Source organism: Hirundo rustica, chromosome 1 (assembly GCF_015227805.2).
Source record: "Hirundo rustica isolate bHirRus1 chromosome 1, bHirRus1.pri.v3, whole genome shotgun sequence".
Lineage (NCBI taxonomy): Eukaryota > Metazoa > Chordata > Aves > Passeriformes > Hirundinidae > Hirundo > Hirundo rustica.
The window spans coordinates 140,131,471-140,151,130 of record NC_053450.1 but is presented as its reverse complement, the minus strand read 5'-3'; the positions used below and the strand labels follow the sequence as shown (position 1 = coordinate 140,151,130).

The window sequence follows — 19,660 nt, the reverse complement described above, 5'->3', positions numbered from 1 at the left end:
GTGTCGTTTGTTAGAAGACGTTTAGGCAAAGTCGACATCCTATTTGTCGAACGCATGCAATTATCGTGAAGTGTGTTTGTTACTAACATTTTATATTATTTTTGTATCCTATTATACTAACTTTAACAGCTTTTGTATTTTTATGACATTTATACTTTTATGACATTTATACTTTTATAACATTTATATTTTTATAACATTTATACTTTTATAACATTTATACTTTTATACTTTTTTATTTAGTCATGAGAGGGGGGGGAAATGTGGGAGATTAGGGACAGGCGGTCGGAAGATATCGCGCTGTACGGGCAGACAGAACCCCTCCCTCAACTCTTAGTTGGTCAGTGTCCTTGATAAGATAAGCAATACCTAACCTGTAACGTAAGCAGACGGATGTGATGTAGCAAACAGAGGTTTTATTACCCCATGTAACCAGTTAATAAACGCCATTAACCGTCCACCACATTGGTGTCTGTGAGCTGATGGACCGAGCAGCCTGGCTGTGGCTGCCGTGTCGTTCCTGAACCAGGTCGCTACACCTCAGCGGAGGTAACAAAGGCTTCTGCCAAACATAGGCCAAAAGGCTACAGATTTTCCATCCATGCTTATGCAGGTTGAATTTCTGTGAATATTCAACAAAATCTGTTTGGCTGTCTCCAAGAGAGCACTAAGTGAGCCAGCTGCCCTGGGTTCCTCCTGCTGCCAGCAGTAAAGCAGGTGTTTCAGAGAGGGGAGTCACTGGGCTGCATTCAAATCCACTGAATGGTTTTATCTTGGAAAGATTTCTTTTTTCTTTGTGTATGTGTGCATGGAGTGTCCGTGACTAACTTTGCATCAAAGATGTCACTCTGCTAAATCCATCCATGAAAATAATGTATGAATATGAAAGTAAAATTCTCTGACCCAGGAGAATGGGTCAGCTTGCAGGTTGCTCGCGGGGTCACATGCTGTTGTCCAAGTAGTCAAAACTAACAGTGCTGCTGAAACAAGCAGCCTGTCTGCCCTGTGAAGTGTGTCAGCTATTCTCAAAGTACTGTTCTCACCCTCAAGTAATCTAGAATGATTTGGTCTGACCTGAGGAGACTAACTGAAGAGGGTCTTTGCATGAAGCAGTAGATAAGACTGTCATCTCCTAATGAATTTCAGGTAGCATATAAAGTCACAGGTAATGACAGCATGCATGGAAATTGTATTCTGTGTTCTACTGATGCATGGGATTTGCTTTTAAGTTTGCAATAGAAAATGCTTTCTTAAAAGTGTAAAAAATATATCTTAGGTGTCAAACTGAATATGATGGTCTGTTTTTTAACAAAAATACTTTTTAAAATGCTCTGGAATTTGTGGAATTGTCTTACTAATACATAAATATCAGTAAATTGTTCTTTCTGGGCACTTCTTTCCAAAGTGGGGGGTTGGTCTTCTCTTAGAGCATGAAGGATGGTCAAAAGGGATGTAAAAGGGGAAGAGGGAGATTGGTCATAGGCTTCTGAATTCATTGATTGTTTGGTTTTTTCAAAAGGTTATATTTAATGTGGTAGTGTCACATATTACCCAAGTTTTGAATGGATGGAAATGATCAAATCCATCTGCAATGGATTTCACAGAATCACAGCAGATTGGAGAGATCTCCAGAAGCCATCTGGACTAACTCCCTGCTCAAGCCAGAACACACAGAACCTGTTGCCAAGACCACTTCTAAATGGCTTTTGAATACCTTCAAATATGGAGACCCATAACCTCCCCAGGCAACCTGTGCCAGTGCTTGGTCACAATAAAATAGTATTTTCTGGTGTTCAGAGGGAACCTCTCATGTTTCAGTCTGTGCCTGTTACCTCTGGCTTTGTCACTGGGCACCAGTGAAGCCTGACTCTGCCCCCTTTGCACCTTCCCCTCATGTATTTATATACACTAATAAGATTCCCCCTGAGCCCTCTCTCCTGAACAATCCCAGCTGCCTCAGCTTTCCTCATATGTGAGGTGCTCCAGTCCCTTCATCATCCAAACAGCCTCACATGTCTGAGTAATTTTGGTGTAGCTTTTCCAAGGATCCTGCAAAATGTATGTCTGGTTTTGTTATTAATGTCACCATTTCTTATAACTGGCTCTGAGATCACAGGTGCAAATATTAAGGAGCAGAGTCAGGATTACTTTCCACCAGCACCATAGGAACCACCCATTGAGTAGGACATGTCTTAATCTCTTGACTACATTAAGCGAAACATTCACGTGGGTCCATGTAGGATACAGCTTTTTTACTTGACAGTGATAATCAGTGTTTGATGCGCTTGTAAGGTACGACTGAAAGAAATATAGTTAGAATGTTATCAGTAACATTCCCACTATCAACTGCATGCCTAAGTCTCTGGAGTGTTATCTGAAGAAGGAAACACATGTTGGCTTCATGAGATCCTGGGGTTTGGCTGCCAGGGCCTGGGGCCAAGGCTGTTCAGCTGGGACCATGGGGAAGAGGCTCCCAGAGGCATAGTGGGGAGGCCATGGCCACAGCCAGCCCTGGTCTTGGGCCCTGGCAGAGCTTTGGCCACTGCCGTGTCCTAGTCCTGCCACAGGCTGGTTGTGGCTCCTGATCCAGGTGCAGAACACGCCTCCGGGCCAGCATGGATGTTATCAGGTGTTTTATGATCCAGGCAGAACCAGAAACAGACATTGATTTTCTTGCAGGATAATGCATTGATTAGTTCAGCCTGCAAGGTCCTGTTCTGCAACAGGAGGATGTTTTGATGAAGTGCAAAAAAGCAAAAAAAGCCTATCCACGAGCACATTTTCCAAAGAAACATTAGGGCTCTGTGCCATTAATTCTGTATTTATGTTGCTTCTGTTTAGAACATATCTGACTAATTGCATTTATGGTTGTCTTCAGAGGAGGGGAGCCAGGTGTTTCAGCAGTTTGTTCAAATGTTACACCACTTCAGGCTCTGCCTGGAAAAATTAATAATTTTTCAAGTACTGTTCCCAAGTCACATTTATCTCATTACTGAATATGCATCCTGTTAATGGGATCTTTCCTCTGATAACAGTATTGAGAGTTTGGAGACTGATGGCACAGAATTATTAAAACCACTTCTGTGTAGTTAACAATCTCAGATTCATTGCAAACGCCAAAGAACATTGTCACTAAAAGCCTTCTGCTAAACACAGAAACAGATTTTTTTTTTTTTTTTCACAAGTAATTTATCTAAGTATAAAATTCAGGTTTTAAAAAGAACATTTTTTCAAGAGGAAGTGGCAGTACAGGTCTCTGCAATCATATTTGACAGCAGCTGATGAAGCAAAGAAAACCCAACAACCGTTTTAAACCTATTTAAACTAAAGTGGCTGAACATCAGGTCCCAGAGGGTGATAATCAGTAGCACAGCATGTAGCTGGAGGCCTGTCACTAGTGGAGTCCCCCAGAGTTCAACACCAGACCCAGAATTGTTTCGTTTATTCATCGATGGCTTGGATAAAAGGGCAGAGCCTCCTCAGCAAGTTCACTGTCAACACAAAGCTGGGAGGAGCGGCCCATTCCCCAGAGGGCTGTGCAGCCCTCCAGAGGGACCTGGACAGGTCGGAGAGATGGACAGAGAGGAACTGACTGAAATTCAACAAGGGCAAGTGCAGGGTCCTGCACCTGGGGAGGAAAAAACCCCTCCAGCAGGACAGGCTGGGGGTCAGCCTGCTGCAAAGCAGCTCTGTGCAGAAGGTCCTGGGGGTCCTGGAGAACAACAAGTTGTCCATGAGCCAGCAGTGTGCCCTGGGGTCCAAGAAGGCCAATGGGACCCTTGGCTGTATTAGGAAAAGCACTGCCAACTGCAAGGGCCTGTTAATCTGTTCCATTTATGATGTTTGGTAGGACAGAACAGGACTCAGGACTTTCCCACTGCTCTTACAGTACTGCAGGTTGTTTCTATGTTTTTGCAGTCCATTCTGTTTCTCATAGATATCTTTGCCTTCTCCTCCAGCTGGTTGCACACTTCAGGACATCAGACATACCTCTGAGCTATTGTGTCATCTGTTTGGATTTTCCAGGCTATTTTTCTGGTCATATGTTCTATGTATTTATCAGACACAAATGAAAGAGTTGTCAGTGCCCTGCCATTGCTGTCTTACCCTGGGTTACAGACTGCTAATTCTAATTGCCCTGGCTGCAGCTGAAAATCTCTTTGCCAGAGCATTTTTTGAGATTAGGTTTCTCACTGTATTTCTGGAGGCTGGCAATGATCTTGTTTTTGTTCAAATATTCTGACCTTTGGGACATTTATGACAGATTCACAAAAGCAGTCAAAAGAAAACACATAGAAGAGAGAAGAGAGATTTCACAGTAGTGACAGAGCAGAGATTGCTTTGGTGAGAGAAAACCAAAGAGCTGCAGCCAGCCAAAGTTGGTGCTTCAGCCTTTCAGAATCAGACCTGTCTGTATAAAGGCTGAAATCAATAGGTTCAGTCTCAACTGTGCCATGTGAAGATCTATGAGAGACTGTCATACACCTGACATCTGTCTAACATATCTTTATCTACTCTTGCTGTGCAAAGCAGCCCTGTTAAATTATTGCTTTGACCTTCACATCAGTGCTGCCATGTTCTTGTGTTTTTGCTTGGGGAACAGCACAGAAAACAAGTACAACAAATGTGTTTCTCTGCTTTGTAATTTGCCTGGCTGTTGGTCAGATTATGCCACACCAGAACCACTCTGGATTTGAAATCCTCCCTGTGTCTTTATGTATATGTATAAGGTTAACCTTTCCTTACTTCACTACCATATTTCTCTCTAAAATGTTTGGAGGCTTTGCTAACACCAAAGTGTTTGGGCAAGGTCACAAGCATCTCTGCCCATACAGAACCATAAGCTCAGAATGACTAAGGTAATAAGGGACGTGAATGAAGAAGTGGTTAGGAACAACCATCATGGATTTTCCACAGAGATGTGGTGGCTGTCTACCCTGATTACCTTGAAGAACGAAAACACTGAGGAGAGAGAGTTTTTATGCACCTTGATTACATAAAGACTCTCAGCAGTGTCCCAATGCAACCTTGTAGCCAAACTGATGCCAGATAGATTGAAAAAGACACCTATAAGCTGGGTGGAGTATTCACTGGACTGCCAGGCCTAAAGAGTGACAATGGCTGTACCAAGTTCATCTGGAAGTGAGTCAGTAGCAGCAACCTGCTGGCTCTTTATTAAAAGCCTAGCAAACATCAAGTTAGGTGAGAGCATTTGGCACATTGAAAGGGAGGGCCACTATTCAGAGGGGCAAACAGCTTCACAGAATGTTCATTATTTCCAACCATGGTAAATGCAAGCCCTTGCTCCTGGCATAGTCCCCCTGCATCTGTTCTGCACATGAGACAGGCAAAGCTCCACAGCATTACATCCCAGGGGCTGACTGGCTGCAGATCAGCCTGGATGAAAAGGACTGGGAGATCCCGATGGGCAGTGGGCCGAACACGAGTTCACTGACAAAAATGGAAGCCAACAGCCAGCTGGGCAGGGGAGTCTTTGCATCATACTGGTGTAACATGCACCACCAGTACACCACCACACCTGACTCATTACACCCCATCTAGAACCCTGGTCCAGCCCTGGGCCCTCCACTATGAGAAAGATAGATAAGCCTGAGTACTTTTGGCATAAGACCACCAAGATCTTTGGGGCTGGTGCACCAGAGTTGAGAGAGATTAACAGAATTTTTCAGCCTGAAGATCAGATTATTTCAGTGGGACCACACGGACCATGGATACTCCACACACGGGAGAATACTACCAGATCTGCAAGGGACAACTCATCATAATAAGGGAGAAAAGGGAGAAATAATACAATACCCTATTCCTATGTTAAGAGACAATAAACAAAGTTTCCTTCAGTGTCTTTGTGGAAAAGTCTGTTTTCTCTCATTGCAACAAAAGCAGGACAGGTATTATGGTTAAAAAATTTAAAGTAGGAGAGCACATAAGGGACAAAAGAAAATCAAATAAGATAAAAATACACTTTAGGGGTTTTTTTTCTCATTTTACTACTCTTGTTTATTTGGGATTTCATAAAAATTGGTTAATTCTGAATAAAAAACCATTTCCTTTACTGTATGCTTCACAATTGGTAATAACTGGTAAATGGTTAATATTTTTGAATACATAAGCAAAACACAAGATTATTGAAATTCCCAGACTTTGAAAACCTTGCCTGTATTTATAAACATTTGGTAATATTAAAAATAATGATATATTAACAATAGAATATGAAAAATGCTGATAAGCTTATGCAGCTTTATGTGTATATTTACTGTTTCAAGCAGCAAATATACAGTTTTCATCAAAACACGAATACAATTAAAAGAATGCAATGTGCAATTAAATGTGTAGGAATTTACCTACTTATTTCCAGTTAAAACTATGGAAAATTAAGGTAAAAGACATTGAAAATAAGAAGTCAAACAATTAACTGAAATTAAAACAGCTGGCAGAATAATGGCAGAAGAAGCTAGCAAAGAGTTTTCTGAGTCAATGCAGAAGAGTACATTCAGAATCACCAGATGTTCTACCCTGTCTGCAGTGACAGATGCATTCTTAGATGCTACAAAGGGTCTGAATATTGTCGAAGTTACACAATTCCTGATTGGGAAGGTTCCTATAGCCAGGTTTAATTTTCTGCACTTTCAACCACAGCATTCTTCTTTTCAACTGTTCCATTTGCATTGCTTGTTTCTTCTAAAACTACCACTAAACTTGACAGAGTTGTGTGAGGATCAAGCAGTTTCACAAGGGGTATGTCCACCTTTCGCTCCTGGAAGACACGGCTCTGAATTGTCATAGCTAACATAGAGTCAATGCCCAACGACGAAAGTGGTGTATTCATGGTTAATTTATCTGTGTTCACTCCTGTGAGGTCACCCACCAGTGAGGTGATGTAGTCCTCAGATTTGAGAAAGGCAGTCTCTGGGACTTCAGTTCTCTCAGAGGTTTCAATCTTTTTACTAACATCTTCTGACAGAAGTGATATGAAGCGACTTTTGAGAGAAATGATCTGAGTAAAAACGTGATGTTTCAAAGTCTGAAAGTTCAATTTGACAACGGCTTGCTGGGAGTTGTTTATAAGTAAGGTCTTCCTGAGATAGTCATGGATTTCATGCACTTGCAGAATGTCTATGCCCTTGGATTCCAGAATGCTTTGAATGTGGTTTTGATTGAGCAGAATGCCGAGGTTCAAAGCACCCCAGTTAATGGCCTGGCCTGAAAGCCCACAGTTCCTCCTGTAGAGGCAGAAGACATCCAGGAAAGAGTTTGCAGCTGCATAGTTTGTCTGGGTGGCATTGCCCAGAAAGGAAGTAACAGAGGAGTAGCACACAAAGTAGTCAAGCTCTTGGCCTCTGGTAGCCCAGTGAAGATTTAGGGTCCCTGCTACTTTTGGGCTCAGCACTTTGTGAAAGTCAGCCAGCTTCAGGACTTCCAGGCGGCCATCGTGTAAAGCCACAGCACTTTGGAATACTCCTTTGATTGGGCTCCCCACAAAGGTGTTGGCAATGGACTGGAAAGCTTTCTCAACATCGCTGGTCGAAGCCACATCACACTGCACAGAAACTACTCTGCTCCCTTTGTACTGCTGCTGCAGAGCCCTCATCTCTTCTTGCTTCTCACTGCTGGGAATTCTCCTGGAAAGTATTGCAATACATCCTCCTCCATTCTTGGCTATGAATTTCACCGTTTCAAAGCCAAGTCCAGTGAGCCCCCCAACTACTACATAAACTGCGTTCTGCTTAAACAGCTGCTGCTGGGGCTCGTACAACGGGATGTCTGAAAGCACACTGATGTCCTTCTGCCTGCTCAGAACGGCAAGGGGGACAGAAGTGCAGGTGAAATAGGACGTCACGGAGTTCAGCCCTTCAAAGTTCTCAGGCTGCTGAAAAACAGAACCTGAGAGATGTCTAAATTGTTTCATATCCATGGAACTGATCCAGGCATGTACAGTCTTCTGCAATTCCTTTAGAGGTGCTTTCCGGAAAAGGCTGGCAGAAGTGAGGATATGAAAGCTGATGTTTTCATGATCAATTTCACTGACATTCTGGATACATTCAGACTGTTGACTGCCACACACAATCACCACATCTTTAAGAAGGTACATGTGGGCCAGATCCTCCCGAGACAGTCTGTTGACTGGAGGAAGAATAACGAGGGCACTGCACAGGTTGATATACTGGAACACATTAGGAGTGGGCTTTGCAAGGACTGTTTTCCAACCCATCTCTTCTGCTGCTGCAGAAAGAACGTGGCACAAAACTGATGATGGCTCTGTAGTAATAATACCCAATGTTCTGCCGTGTTTCCCCTTGGGTAACCTCCGAGTGAAGATTTCCCATGCAATGATGAAGTATGACACACAAGGGACATTCTGGAGGAATGGGAATTTCCTTGCATTGAAACAAGCTGTTCCTGGAATCTGCACTCTGGATGATGCAGCAGTGGGATAACATGAAACCACGTGATCTCCCACTTTCACTTTTTTCACATCAGTGCCTGTTGCAGTGACTGTGCCACTGAAATCAAGACCTAGAAGCCTGTGTTTGTCTCCTGCTTGTGAGTTCCAATACAGTGTATTACCAAAGGTGCAGCTAGAAACACTAATGGGAAAATAATCTTCCGAGTGCAGACAAATTTTATCCACTTGAATTTCAACACTCTGATTGTCAAGCTCAGTAGCAGCGTGGGAGGATAATTCCCCAGACAAGTCCTTCGCTGCGTATGGATCAGAAGTGTACAAAGTGAATGGTTGTGATTTCTGGAGAGATCTCATGGGTTGGATGTAATCTGCATCTACGAAAGGTGTGCGCCTGATTTCAAACACATAAATTCTTCCCTGGCTGATGCAAACTTCTGGATACTCCCCACCTTTGTATTGGACAAGAACATCTGCTAACACTGAGATGTCCAGGGAAGTGGAGGAGCTGAGGTCAATCAACTGAAATGTGATTTCTGGAACTTCAACAATACAAGTTCTGGTCATGCCATACAGTGCAAATCCACAGTTAATATGGTCCACATATCTCTCTGTTGTTCTGTAGGTGATCACTCTGATGGAGCAGCGGGATGTCTTCTCTCTTAGTGCCACCACCACCTGGCGATAGGCTTCGCAGCACTTTGCCAACTGATCTACCACTTTCCTTGGGAAATCTTCATCTAACTTCTGAATTCCCCACAGGAAGAGGATTTCATCATAATCCTCAACCTCTGCTCTCATTTTATTCTGGCCATCACCTTCCACGAGGCTTTCCCAGCCTTCATACATAACATATCTCGAAGCCGGATGCAAGTGTTTTTTGAGCTGCTCAGCTATCCCGAATTTGTCTGCAAAGACAAGGACTCTGGGCTTAAACCCCAGATGTCCAATTGTCTGTGAAAGAGAGACTTCTTTCCACTTGTTTTCTAACAGGAATTCATTGTCTCTGGCAGACGATTCCTTCATGAAAGTGATGGCAACGCGCTTGAGCTCAGCCAAAACAGAGCCGTGTTTGTCCACAAAGCATCCACAGACCTCAAGGCAGTTCCCAGTGGATTTGCTCATTCTCATGTATATCATCATTTCCTCCTCCAGCGGGCGGAGCACCACCAGGCTGCCTATCCCTGAAGGAAAGCCTGCTCTGGATTGGAGTGTCCCTGAGGTCAGGACAGCGGTCATCTGCAGAAAACAGTCGAGCAGCACTGGGTGGATACAGCAGCTGTACATGTCTCTGACGGTCTCCTCATTCACCTTTATGCTTGTTATAGCTTCCTTTAGCTCCTGGCAATAATGAACATCACCGAGCTGCCTGAATATGGAGCCATACTGAAAGCCAACCTGAGACAGTGCTTCATAAACCTCCTGTTTGCTAATCACTGATGAGCATCTTCGATAGATGGCTTGGAAGGAGATGCTGCTTTCTTCCACCACACCTTCAAGCCCCTTTGCCACTTGGCCAGCAGCATAAACTACATTGGAGGAAGAGAGAACCTCAAAGGTTGTCACGGCTTTTTGCGGACTCAGCTTGACATTCAGCACTTGGGAACTCTGTGTGAGAACACACGGTGCAGAAAAACTGATACTCAGCTGGCAAGAGCTCAGAGGCACTTGAGGTCTTGAGCTGCTCATCACAGAGGCCAGACCAAGCTCCACATAGAAAGCACCAGGGACTAAGGCCACCCCATTGTTCTTGTGCTCATATAAGTACGGTGTTGTGTCCCGGGACACCAGGCAGCCAAACTCCATATTGTCACCGTTTATGCCATAAATCAAAGAATGACTGGTGCTGACACCTCTTTGGTTTGCTTGTTGATGGACATCCAGATAGTCCATGAGTTTCTGGCGATCAAACTGATATTGTGGAATGGCCACAGGAACACTTTGGTACCCCTTATAAAAGTGCTGCCAGTTGGGATTAAATCCCAGTTCAAACAGATTTCCTACCAGGGTGAAGAGTGTCTGATATTCTGCATCCGTTTGCAAGGAAGACAACACCTTTGTGCCTTTTCCTAGCGTTTCTTTGATGCTTCGCTGCAATGCTCGGTGAGGACTTATTTCCACAAACACCACATTTTCCCTGCCTCTGGCTGCAGTTTGGATGGCTTGTGTGAAAGCAACAGGCTCGCGAGTATGCCGTGCCCAGAATTTGCCCTGAGCAAAGTCATTTTCAGATGCAGCCACCCCAGTCAATGTGGAAATCACTTCCATTTCCCCCTTCTGCTTTTCTAAAGGCTCTACCTGCTCCTCCAGCTCCCCGAGTATCACATCCATGCTAGGGCTGTGGTATGCAGCTGGAACATTTAAAACATGAAGAAAGACGTTTCTCTGTCTGAAAGTTTCAGCTAACTCTCTCTGGATAGCTTCCACAGCATCTACACTGCCAGACAAGGTGCAGGAAACAGGGCTGTTGAAGGCAGCAATGCACACCTTTCCTGAGTAGGGAGGCAGGCGTTCAGCAATCTCTTCAACAGGGATGTTTCCAACCACCAGCATTCTGCCACTGGCAGTCTTTGCCTGCAGCCTGCTCCGGTGATAAATCACTTTGACTGCATCTGCCAGGGAAAGGTACCCAGCAATATGTGCAGCAGCAACTTCCCCCACCGAGTGGCCAACAACAGCAACGGGCTTAATACCCCAGTGCTTCAGGAGGGAAGCTACAGCAACCTGCAGGGCAAACAGCAAGGGCTGGGAAAGCTCTGGATTCAACAACTCCTTTGGGCTACGATTTCTGGCTGGCAGGAGGCTGATGGCAGCATGCTGCTGAAAAAGGTCTTCTATCTCCTTACACTTGTCTCTGAACATTGGCTCTGCGCTCAGCAGTGCCTCACTGAACTCCCTCAGCGTTACGCCGTTGCCACAGAACACAAACACCAGCTGTGGTTCCCCTTTGGACATGGCAGGTTCTGTGCTCGCTGCCAACTTAAGCTCTTGCTGCAAGTGTTGGAGGGAATTGGTGATAAATGCTTTTCGATACCTGTAGCTGGCATGGCTTCTTCTGCAGGCAGAGGTATAGGCCAGGCTTGGGAGAGTTACGGAGCTCCTTGTGCTCAGCTGCTCAGCTGTATTGGCCATTGTCATCTGAAGGGACTTGGGAGAGGCTGCTGACAGCAGAACTAATTCCAGGGGCTTCTTAAAGGCAGGAAGAGGCTCCGCCTGCTTCACCTGCCTGACTACAACATGAGCATTGGTTCCTCCAAATCCAAAGCAGTTGATGCCAGCTACTCTTCCATACTCACCGGATTCTTCCCAGGGCTCCACAGCTGTGGCAACAGCTAGGTTTAATTTCTCTGCATCAATGCTGCTCATCTCCTTTGAGTAATGCAAGGATGGAACAAACTTTCCATGATGCATCATCAGGAGCACTTTGATTAACCCAGCTGCTCCAGCAGCTGATTCAGTGTGTCCAATATTTCCTTTCACTGAACCGATTTTCAGAACAGAAGCATGGGAAGACCTCTTCTTGCCAATGACACTACCCAGGCTCTCAGCTTCAGTAGGGTCTCCAGCAGCAGTTCCTGTGCCATGGGCTTCAATGTACTGCACAACTGAGGGATCAACACGACTTTCATAAATGCTGCGCAGCAACTTCTCTTGCTCTATTTGAGATGGTCTCGTGATGGGAGTTGTGGACCTGCCATTCTGATTGACTGCACTGATGTTTATCACACCCCAGATTTTGCTGTAGTCTTCCTTTGCCTGTTCCATGAAAAGTTGAATTATCTTTATTAAACTCATGCTTTCTCTGTAAAGAAGACAACAAAATACCACAACAAAGCCAAGAACATCCAGAATATGATGCTATCTTTTAAATGTGGGACCCTTTTCCTATGCTAGGGGAAGTGTACCAATTCTTAAGAAATGCTTCATTAATCTTAAACTTGATTTGGAAAACTTCTCTGGTATAGTCATTTTTAGAGCTGAAGACGCAAAATTCAGGGAAACAACAAGACTTATTTTAAGCTGTTTCACAGGCAATCTTACCTTTTTCAGTGGTTTGAGGAAAACAACACCACAGCCTTCTCCCCTTCCATAGCCATCTGCTTTTTTGGAGAAGGGTTTACTTATTCCCTCCGGAGAGATCATTTTGGCTTTACTGAGGGAGACAAAGGTGCGGGGATCAATGATACAGTTCACCCCACCACATATTGCTGCCTCACAGTCTCCTGCAGTCAAACAGAAACATACTCATGTTGAGATAGCCCTGGTGATAGACAAGAACTGTAGCAATCCTGATATCATTGTGCAGCACCTCCTCAGTCCCATTACCTGATTTAATGGCTCGCAAGGCGTAGTGCAGAGCAAAAAGAAAAGACGAACATGCAGTGTCGACAGTGAGAGATGGTCCAGTCAGATTAAATGTGAAAGAGACCCTGTTGGCAGCAATGCTCATTGCTGTTCCAGTACCATCATAATGATTTATTTCACTCACTGCTCTGCTGGTTATGATTTCATAGTCTCGATTCATGAGACCTGGAAAACATCAGATAGGTGTCAAGTTAACCCAAGCCAACACTAGGCATGTACAGCCCCAAACCTGATGGTGTGGTTTGGTTTTCAGCGTTAAGATGAAACCACGTGGCAACAGTGCTCCTGTCTTGAAGCTTTGGTCCAACACGAGTCAAAAGTAAAACTCACAAGTTTCCCCTGGACTCAGCTTGCGCATACACACCAAACACTTAAAAATCCTACCTGCCCAAGAAATGACGGGCCTTTCAGGATGGCTTTGCTCATTGCAGGATACAGCTAAGATTTCTGTAGCTTGCTGAGCTCCCAGTATCTCAATTTGGGAGTAGTTGTTTTAGTTTAGCTTTGAGAATATTTATCAACAGGTTTCAAGGAGGGTAGTTCAGACATAAATGTACAAGACATTAGCTTTACTTCCTCAGATCTACCAAGTTAAGAGTCATGGCACAAACTACATCCAATACTTTGTATTTATCTCTTTTTTTCACACTTGCAACCAGCAAGAAATAGTAAAGAAGAACAGGGCCTGTGAGAGTAGCTGTGTCCTCTTTCTGGGAACACTCCACCTGAAATACTATGGATCCCCAAGTCCATGAGCATGTGCAGAAACTGCTGTAACTCTATTCAGAGAGCAAGGAATAGCACCCTCAGTGGAAGAAGAGCATCTCTCAGACTAAAAGGTAATCTAAAGCATTTCCCCCTTAGGTACATCAGCCAAACTCCCCCCAAAAAGTCCTTTTTAAAGAGACACAAATTACACCAGTAATAATGTGCTGTTACTCTAGTACTGTCTTTTAAATATCTTTCAACAGCATCTGGTATCATCTCCTCTGTCACCTTTTGTGATACTGTCAAAAGCAGATGGACAAGTGCACCATGGTATCACTCAAATGTCCACAGAAGGATTTCTGCTGCTTTAAAAGGATATTAACCCCCAGAACACTTTAACCAAAATAATACTGGAAAACAGTATCCTGGGAAAAAAGTGTAGACCTGTGTAGAAACCCAGAAGATAAGGGACAATTGTGTACATGTCAAACACTGATTGCCAGATTGCCATGGAGTCAGCCAAGGATTGTCAGTAATAACCAAGAAGTGTTGAAAGAACAAGAGGAGGAGGGGGCCATGAGGAGGAAGGAGAGCGCTTTTCTGGGATCAGTATCCTTGTTCTGCTCCACAGAGACACAATCACAGAATCACAGAATCAATTAGGTTGCAAAAGACCACTGAGATCACTGAGTCCACTGGTTGGTGAAACAACACCATGTCAACTAGACCATGGCACTAAAAGCCATGTCCAGTATTTCCTCACTTTCAGGGACGGTGACTCCACCAGCTCTCTGGGCAACTGATTCCCATATCCAATCACCCCTTCTGTGAAGGATTCCTCCCTAATGTTCAACCTGAAATTCTCCTGGCACAGCCTGAGGCCTCTCATCCTGTCTCCAGCTGCCTGTGAAAGAGGTTGATCCCCACATCACTACACCCTCCTTTCAGGCAGTTGTAGAGAGCAATAAAATCACCCCAGAGACTCCTCAGGCTAAACACCCCCAGCTCCTTCAGCTGCTCCTCACAGGACTTGTGCTACAGACCCTGCCCCAGCTCAGCTGCCTTTCTCTGGACTTACTCCAGCACCTCAATGTCCCTCCTGAACTGAGGGGTCCACAAGTGCGCACAGGACTCAACTCGTGGCCTCACCAGTGCCATATACAGGGGAAGGATCACTGCCCTGCTCCTCTGGGCACACTATTGCTGATGCAGGCCAGGATGCCACTGGCCTTCTTGGCCACCTGGGCACACACTGGCTCATGTTCAGCTGCTGTCCACCAGCACCACCAGGTCCTTTTCCACTGGGCCACTTTCAGACCACTCTGCCCTCATCAACAAACAAAAGACAGCATCAGTGCAGAAGTGGGAAAGAAATATCGACCCATGGTCAATCGTGGGGAGGAAGATCTTGGGGAGGAAGGGGATAAAGACCACCCAAGAGCCTCAAAGCCTCTGATGCATTTCCAGAAAGAAGGGACTGGACATGACAAGCAATTTGCATAGTATCATGGGTTGGCACAATTTTTTTTCTGGTTATAAAGAAATGTGAGTTGTTTTCCCCTGCCCTGACTGTGGAGTAGTTTGCGGGGGGAGGACAGGGACCTATCAAAAAGCTGGCCGGGATATTGGCAGCTAAGTTGACCAATAGGAAATGTCAATGCAACTTTGGAGGGGACATTTAAAACTAATCTGCTGCTGATCAGTCTCTCGCTTTAAAATCAGCCATGAAGTAACATCATAGCCAGCGGGCAGCACCGGGTTGGGCCTTGCTGCCCCTCTGGGCGGCTGGGCCAGGCCCGGCCGGGCCTCTGAGAACTGCTGCCCGCATGGAGAGCGGGGGGAGCCCCGGTCAAACCCCGCTGTCCTCTGAGCAGCTGTGCCAGGCCTGGCTGAGCCTCTGAGAGCTACTGCCCGCACGGAGCAGCCCGGGTGAAGCCTTTTTACAGCTTTGTAGTAGCTCCGAGCTGAACTGCCCTAGATGAGACTGAGGGGTGGAAAAAAGGACATCTACCAACTTCCTCCATCAGCACGGCTTTACATTTACTTTGGCCCCATGCAGCCTGGCGCTTGCACATGGCCCTTGCAGGCCAGGCAAACATCGAATGAATTCAGTTAAATTAGAAGTGAAAGAACTAATAATTTTAGAATAGGATTAAAGAAGCGGACATTTTTAACCAGACTTCTCTAAGGTAAACTATGGAGAAATGTACTGTTCTTTGCAGCATCTTAGTGTTGTTGAGTAGAATGCTATTCTAATCCAAATTGAGGACTGATATAATTGAAATTTATTTGGGAACTTTAAAGCCCCTACTCCTGGGTTAAAAGGAGGTCTCAGCCTCTGAGACGAAGATGATTTTAGACTAGAAGAAGTATTCGTAAATAGTACCCCAGATACACTGAGAAGCTTTGCTGATAGAACATCACAGTCTGCGAAAACTCCGTGCGACAGCAGATGTGTGACATTAGGAGCACTGGACTATTTTGTTTTGTGGCAAACATCTTCATAAAAAATCTTAGAGAGACTCTTTTCCTAAAAGTAATGAGTAATTATGTCTAAATAGTGAAAGTGACTGAAAATCCCAAGTTGTGTCTTTCTATGTTGTTCAATAAGAAAGTTAATAGTTTGGAAGAGGAGAGAAGTGTGTTTTAAAGTGTCATTCTATTTTAGTTTAAGTTTTCTTTTTCTCAACTTTTTTTCCATTCCTTTAGTGTGTGTTAATAAATTCTTTCGTGTTCATTTTTAAGCTTAAGCCTGCTTTGTTTTGGTTTTTTCCTCCTAATCTCTCCCACAAAAAGAGAATAAATACCAAAACCCCTACACATAGACAGAAACCTGTCTTCAGGGCAGGGAAGCCTATCTATAAAAAGGTACTACCAAAAGACCTGGGGGTCCTCCAAGACCTTGGACATCCCATTGGCCAGACCAACACTGGAACCAGGACTGGTGATCTCTTTTTCTCTCTTTATTTCCCTGATGCTCTCTCTCCTTCTATAATTCATCTCTTTCTTTCCCTCTTTCCTTCCACCTTACCTCTCTATCTAAAACCCACAGCCATGTGCTGATGTAGCAGGTCACGGACTAACATTCCAATTTCCATGCCAAGTGTGTAATTTCCTATTAAAACTTTGTGGGTTTTTTAGGATTTGAGAAATTATGCATCTTGGGTGTTCCCTTTCCCTTAAGAGGGGGACATCACAGCCTGGCTTGGGAGTATCTTTCCCAAGAAGGGTTGGGTTGGGGACACAGTTTTAACTGTTTCCTGCTTGACTTCAGTGCCTGAACACAAGACGAAGAGCACCAAAAAGAGATACAGGAATTATACTATGAACTTCTAGAGCAGCCTGGTCATTCCTACCGTGGCAGATCAGCCTTAGATCTCCAGTCTAGATCCAGCCTAGATCCAGTGCTAGATAGCATATTGAATGGATAACATATGAAGGATTGCTCCAATCTTTGTGAGGTTCAAACACACTTTCTTTGCCATGAAATTTTCATCTTACCTACAAAAACACCTGTTTTGGTGCCACGGACAGATTCTACGGGAACTCCTGCATCCTCCAGAGCTTTGTATGTGCACTCTATCAGCAATTTCTGTTGCGGATCCATACGTTCTGCTTCCATATTATTAATCCCAAACAGGTGGTTGTCAAATGAATTAAATCTGAAATACACAGGCCAGAATAGGATATGACATATATGTATGTATGTATGTATGTATGTATATGTATGTGTATGTGTATGTTTATATGTATATGTATATGTATGTATGTATATATATGTGTGCGTGTGTGTGTGTGTGTGTATATATATATATATATAAATAAAAGGTGCATTCACTTCTAGACTCACAGTAAACATTTTTTGCAACTTCATGAAAAGCAGAGCAGTAAACTGGTGTTTAGGCCACAGTTCCCATTTAGGAAATTCAGAAGAAAATATTTATAAGCCAAAGATGTTTTATGTCCCACCACAAAATACATCACTTTATGGAGCATTCTGCATTTCAGAGGTAAGAGCCCACTCCTATCCATTTTTATTCTCATAGTTATTGCACTAGTACCAAGTGGACTCCTCAGATCATGAAATGTTCAGAATGAGACTCTCTCTGCAGTAATGTGGTTGTAGCCAACAAATTAGAAACAGAATGAGACTCTCTATGCAATAATGTGGTTGTAGCCAACAAATTAGAAACAAAATGAGAATCTCTCTTCACTGCAATGAATCCCCCACAAATCCTTGTTTTCTGCATTATTTTAATCCAATACAGACCAACGGGTTACGATTTAAAACCCAAAAGTAGAGGATTAGCTCAGGTCTTTTCAAGGGATACCAATGCTTCTTAACAATACTTTCAAAATGCTTTCTCTGTGTGTATGTGTGTGCTTGTCTTTAAAAGCATCTTCAAAACAGGCCCATGTTACAAAAGACCAAGTCCAGCTTTAATCTTGTGTCTCAAGATCAGATTTATATGGCCTTCTGCCATTTCCTGATTTCAGAGCACAATTCAATATCTAACATGGGAGCAAGCACTAAATTAAATCTTTGTCCTATGGTTCAATCCTGCCAAGTATAAATCGCAGGACACAATAAGATTTCTTCTGTGCGTGTCAGCTTCTCCTTTGACTAAAGCTCTGCAGCATGAGGATTTAAGGAGAGTGTGGAATTCCAATAAAACACACTTATGCTGACCTTACTGTAATTTCCTATTCTTCACACTATCACAGCCCCTGAGCCACTGTACCCATAGTCTAAGTACTACAAAAATCAGTGGTGCAGCAGAGTAACAGACTCACTCATCGAGAAGAGCAGCTCTTGTTGTACGTATTTTTCCTGGCTTGTTATCATCTGCATCATACCACTCCTTGGCATTAAATCTCTCGGGAGGGATTTCGACGGTGCAGTTTTTGCCTTCCTCCAGGACTTTCCAGAAATTGTCAATTCCATCTCCTGTTGTACAAAGTTTTAATAACAGATTAGATGATGTGCTCCCCCTCCCAATGCAGACTCAGAAATGCAAAATCAGCTGCAAGGACCACTCACATGTAAATGCAAGCCACTCAAGCAGACTTGCCACAGAAAGAAGTGATCATTCTTTGATGAGAGGAAAATGAAAAAGCATGACTGATCCCCTCACTGCTTGTCTAAAAGCAAAGGAACCCCACAAAATCCTTAACCACTTTCTCTCCCCATTTCCCTGCCATCTCACTGCATCTACCTACTGTAATAAGGCAGAAAGCTTTCTTTTAGGAAAACCCAGCCTGTTTATATTACTGGCATTACTGATAAGAATGTCCAGCCCTTCACCTCTCCTGTCCCTATGGATGCAGTTCTGTAACAATGCACAATCACCTAGCCAGTGAACACACGGAAAGTTCAAATCAACCCACACCCATCCAGCTCATTTGCATGAGTTCCATGTGCAGCTCAGTGCCCTGCCCACAGCCAGCACTGCAGCTTCTTTTGTCGATCTGTCCATCTGTCTGCACATTCAAGAGAAATAGATTCTACCACAACACCACCTTTCAAAAAGATCCCACGAGCAGCAAGGCAACAAATTCAACTAAGGGAGAAACATGTTGGTTTCCTCCATCTCAACATTAATAAAAGACTCTGCTTTTCACACTCACAGCCTGCTTTGCTTTTACCCTAAACTTACCTCCAGGAAAGTTGCATCCTATTCCAACAATAGCAACTTCATCTGCAGTCTCGATCTCCATCTCCTCAGCTGCACAAGACAGAAGTAGTGTCAGTCCAGTCCAACAATTATGCATTTACCATTGAATAAATACTAGGTTAACAGGTGAACTTCCCACCTTTGGGAAACTTCTTCAAAATTTAGTGTAATCTGGAATGATCTATTGTTGGTTGTGATGACAAATGACACTGCCCACAAGTGACCAGAGCTATACTATATTCTTCCTCTTGTCTCTACCTTTAGAGGAAATTCCCAGCTTAATCCCCCAAGCTCTCTCATGCACAGGCACTTCATTTTGCTGTTTAACCTCTGCTAACAAGAGGTGGATCTTTTCAACAAATTAGATGGCAAAGACAAGAATTCTCTTTGCAATCAAATTAAATACTCCAGGATAGAATTGACAGATGATTTCTTTTGCCAGATGAAAATCAGTTCAACTGAACTAATTAGAACTCACTAGTATGTCCAC

General features: G+C 43.9%; 1 protein-coding gene across 1 annotated transcript; it reads right to left on the bottom strand.

The window, feature by feature from the left end:
* Positions 1-6,631: 6,631 nt before the first annotated feature.
* Positions 6,632-19,213, bottom strand: LOC120751882 (mycocerosic acid synthase-like). The gene is made up of 6 exons (XM_040062413.1): positions 19,153-19,213; positions 18,290-18,443; positions 16,997-17,157; positions 12,749-12,952; positions 12,464-12,645; positions 6,632-12,178 (listed from the first exon to the last, which is right to left on the bottom strand). Exons 1-6 carry the CDS (start codon positions 19,211-19,213, stop codon positions 6,632-6,634), a joined length of 6,309 nt encoding a protein of 2,102 aa, XP_039918347.1.
* Positions 19,214-19,660: the final 447 nt, after the last annotated feature.

Coding starts and splice junctions, on each gene's coding strand:
- LOC120751882 (XM_040062413.1), bottom strand. CDS start 19,213: ATGGAGATCGAGACTGCAGATGAAGTTGCTATTGTTGGAATAGGATGC. Junction 18,444..19,152: donor AGGATGCAACTTTCCTGGAG/GTAAGTTTAGGG, acceptor TTTGTACAACAG/GAGATGGAATTGACAATTTC. Junction 17,158..18,289: donor AGAGCTGCTCTTCTCGATGA/GTGAGTCTGTTA, acceptor TGTGTATTTCAG/ATTTAATTCATTTGACAACC.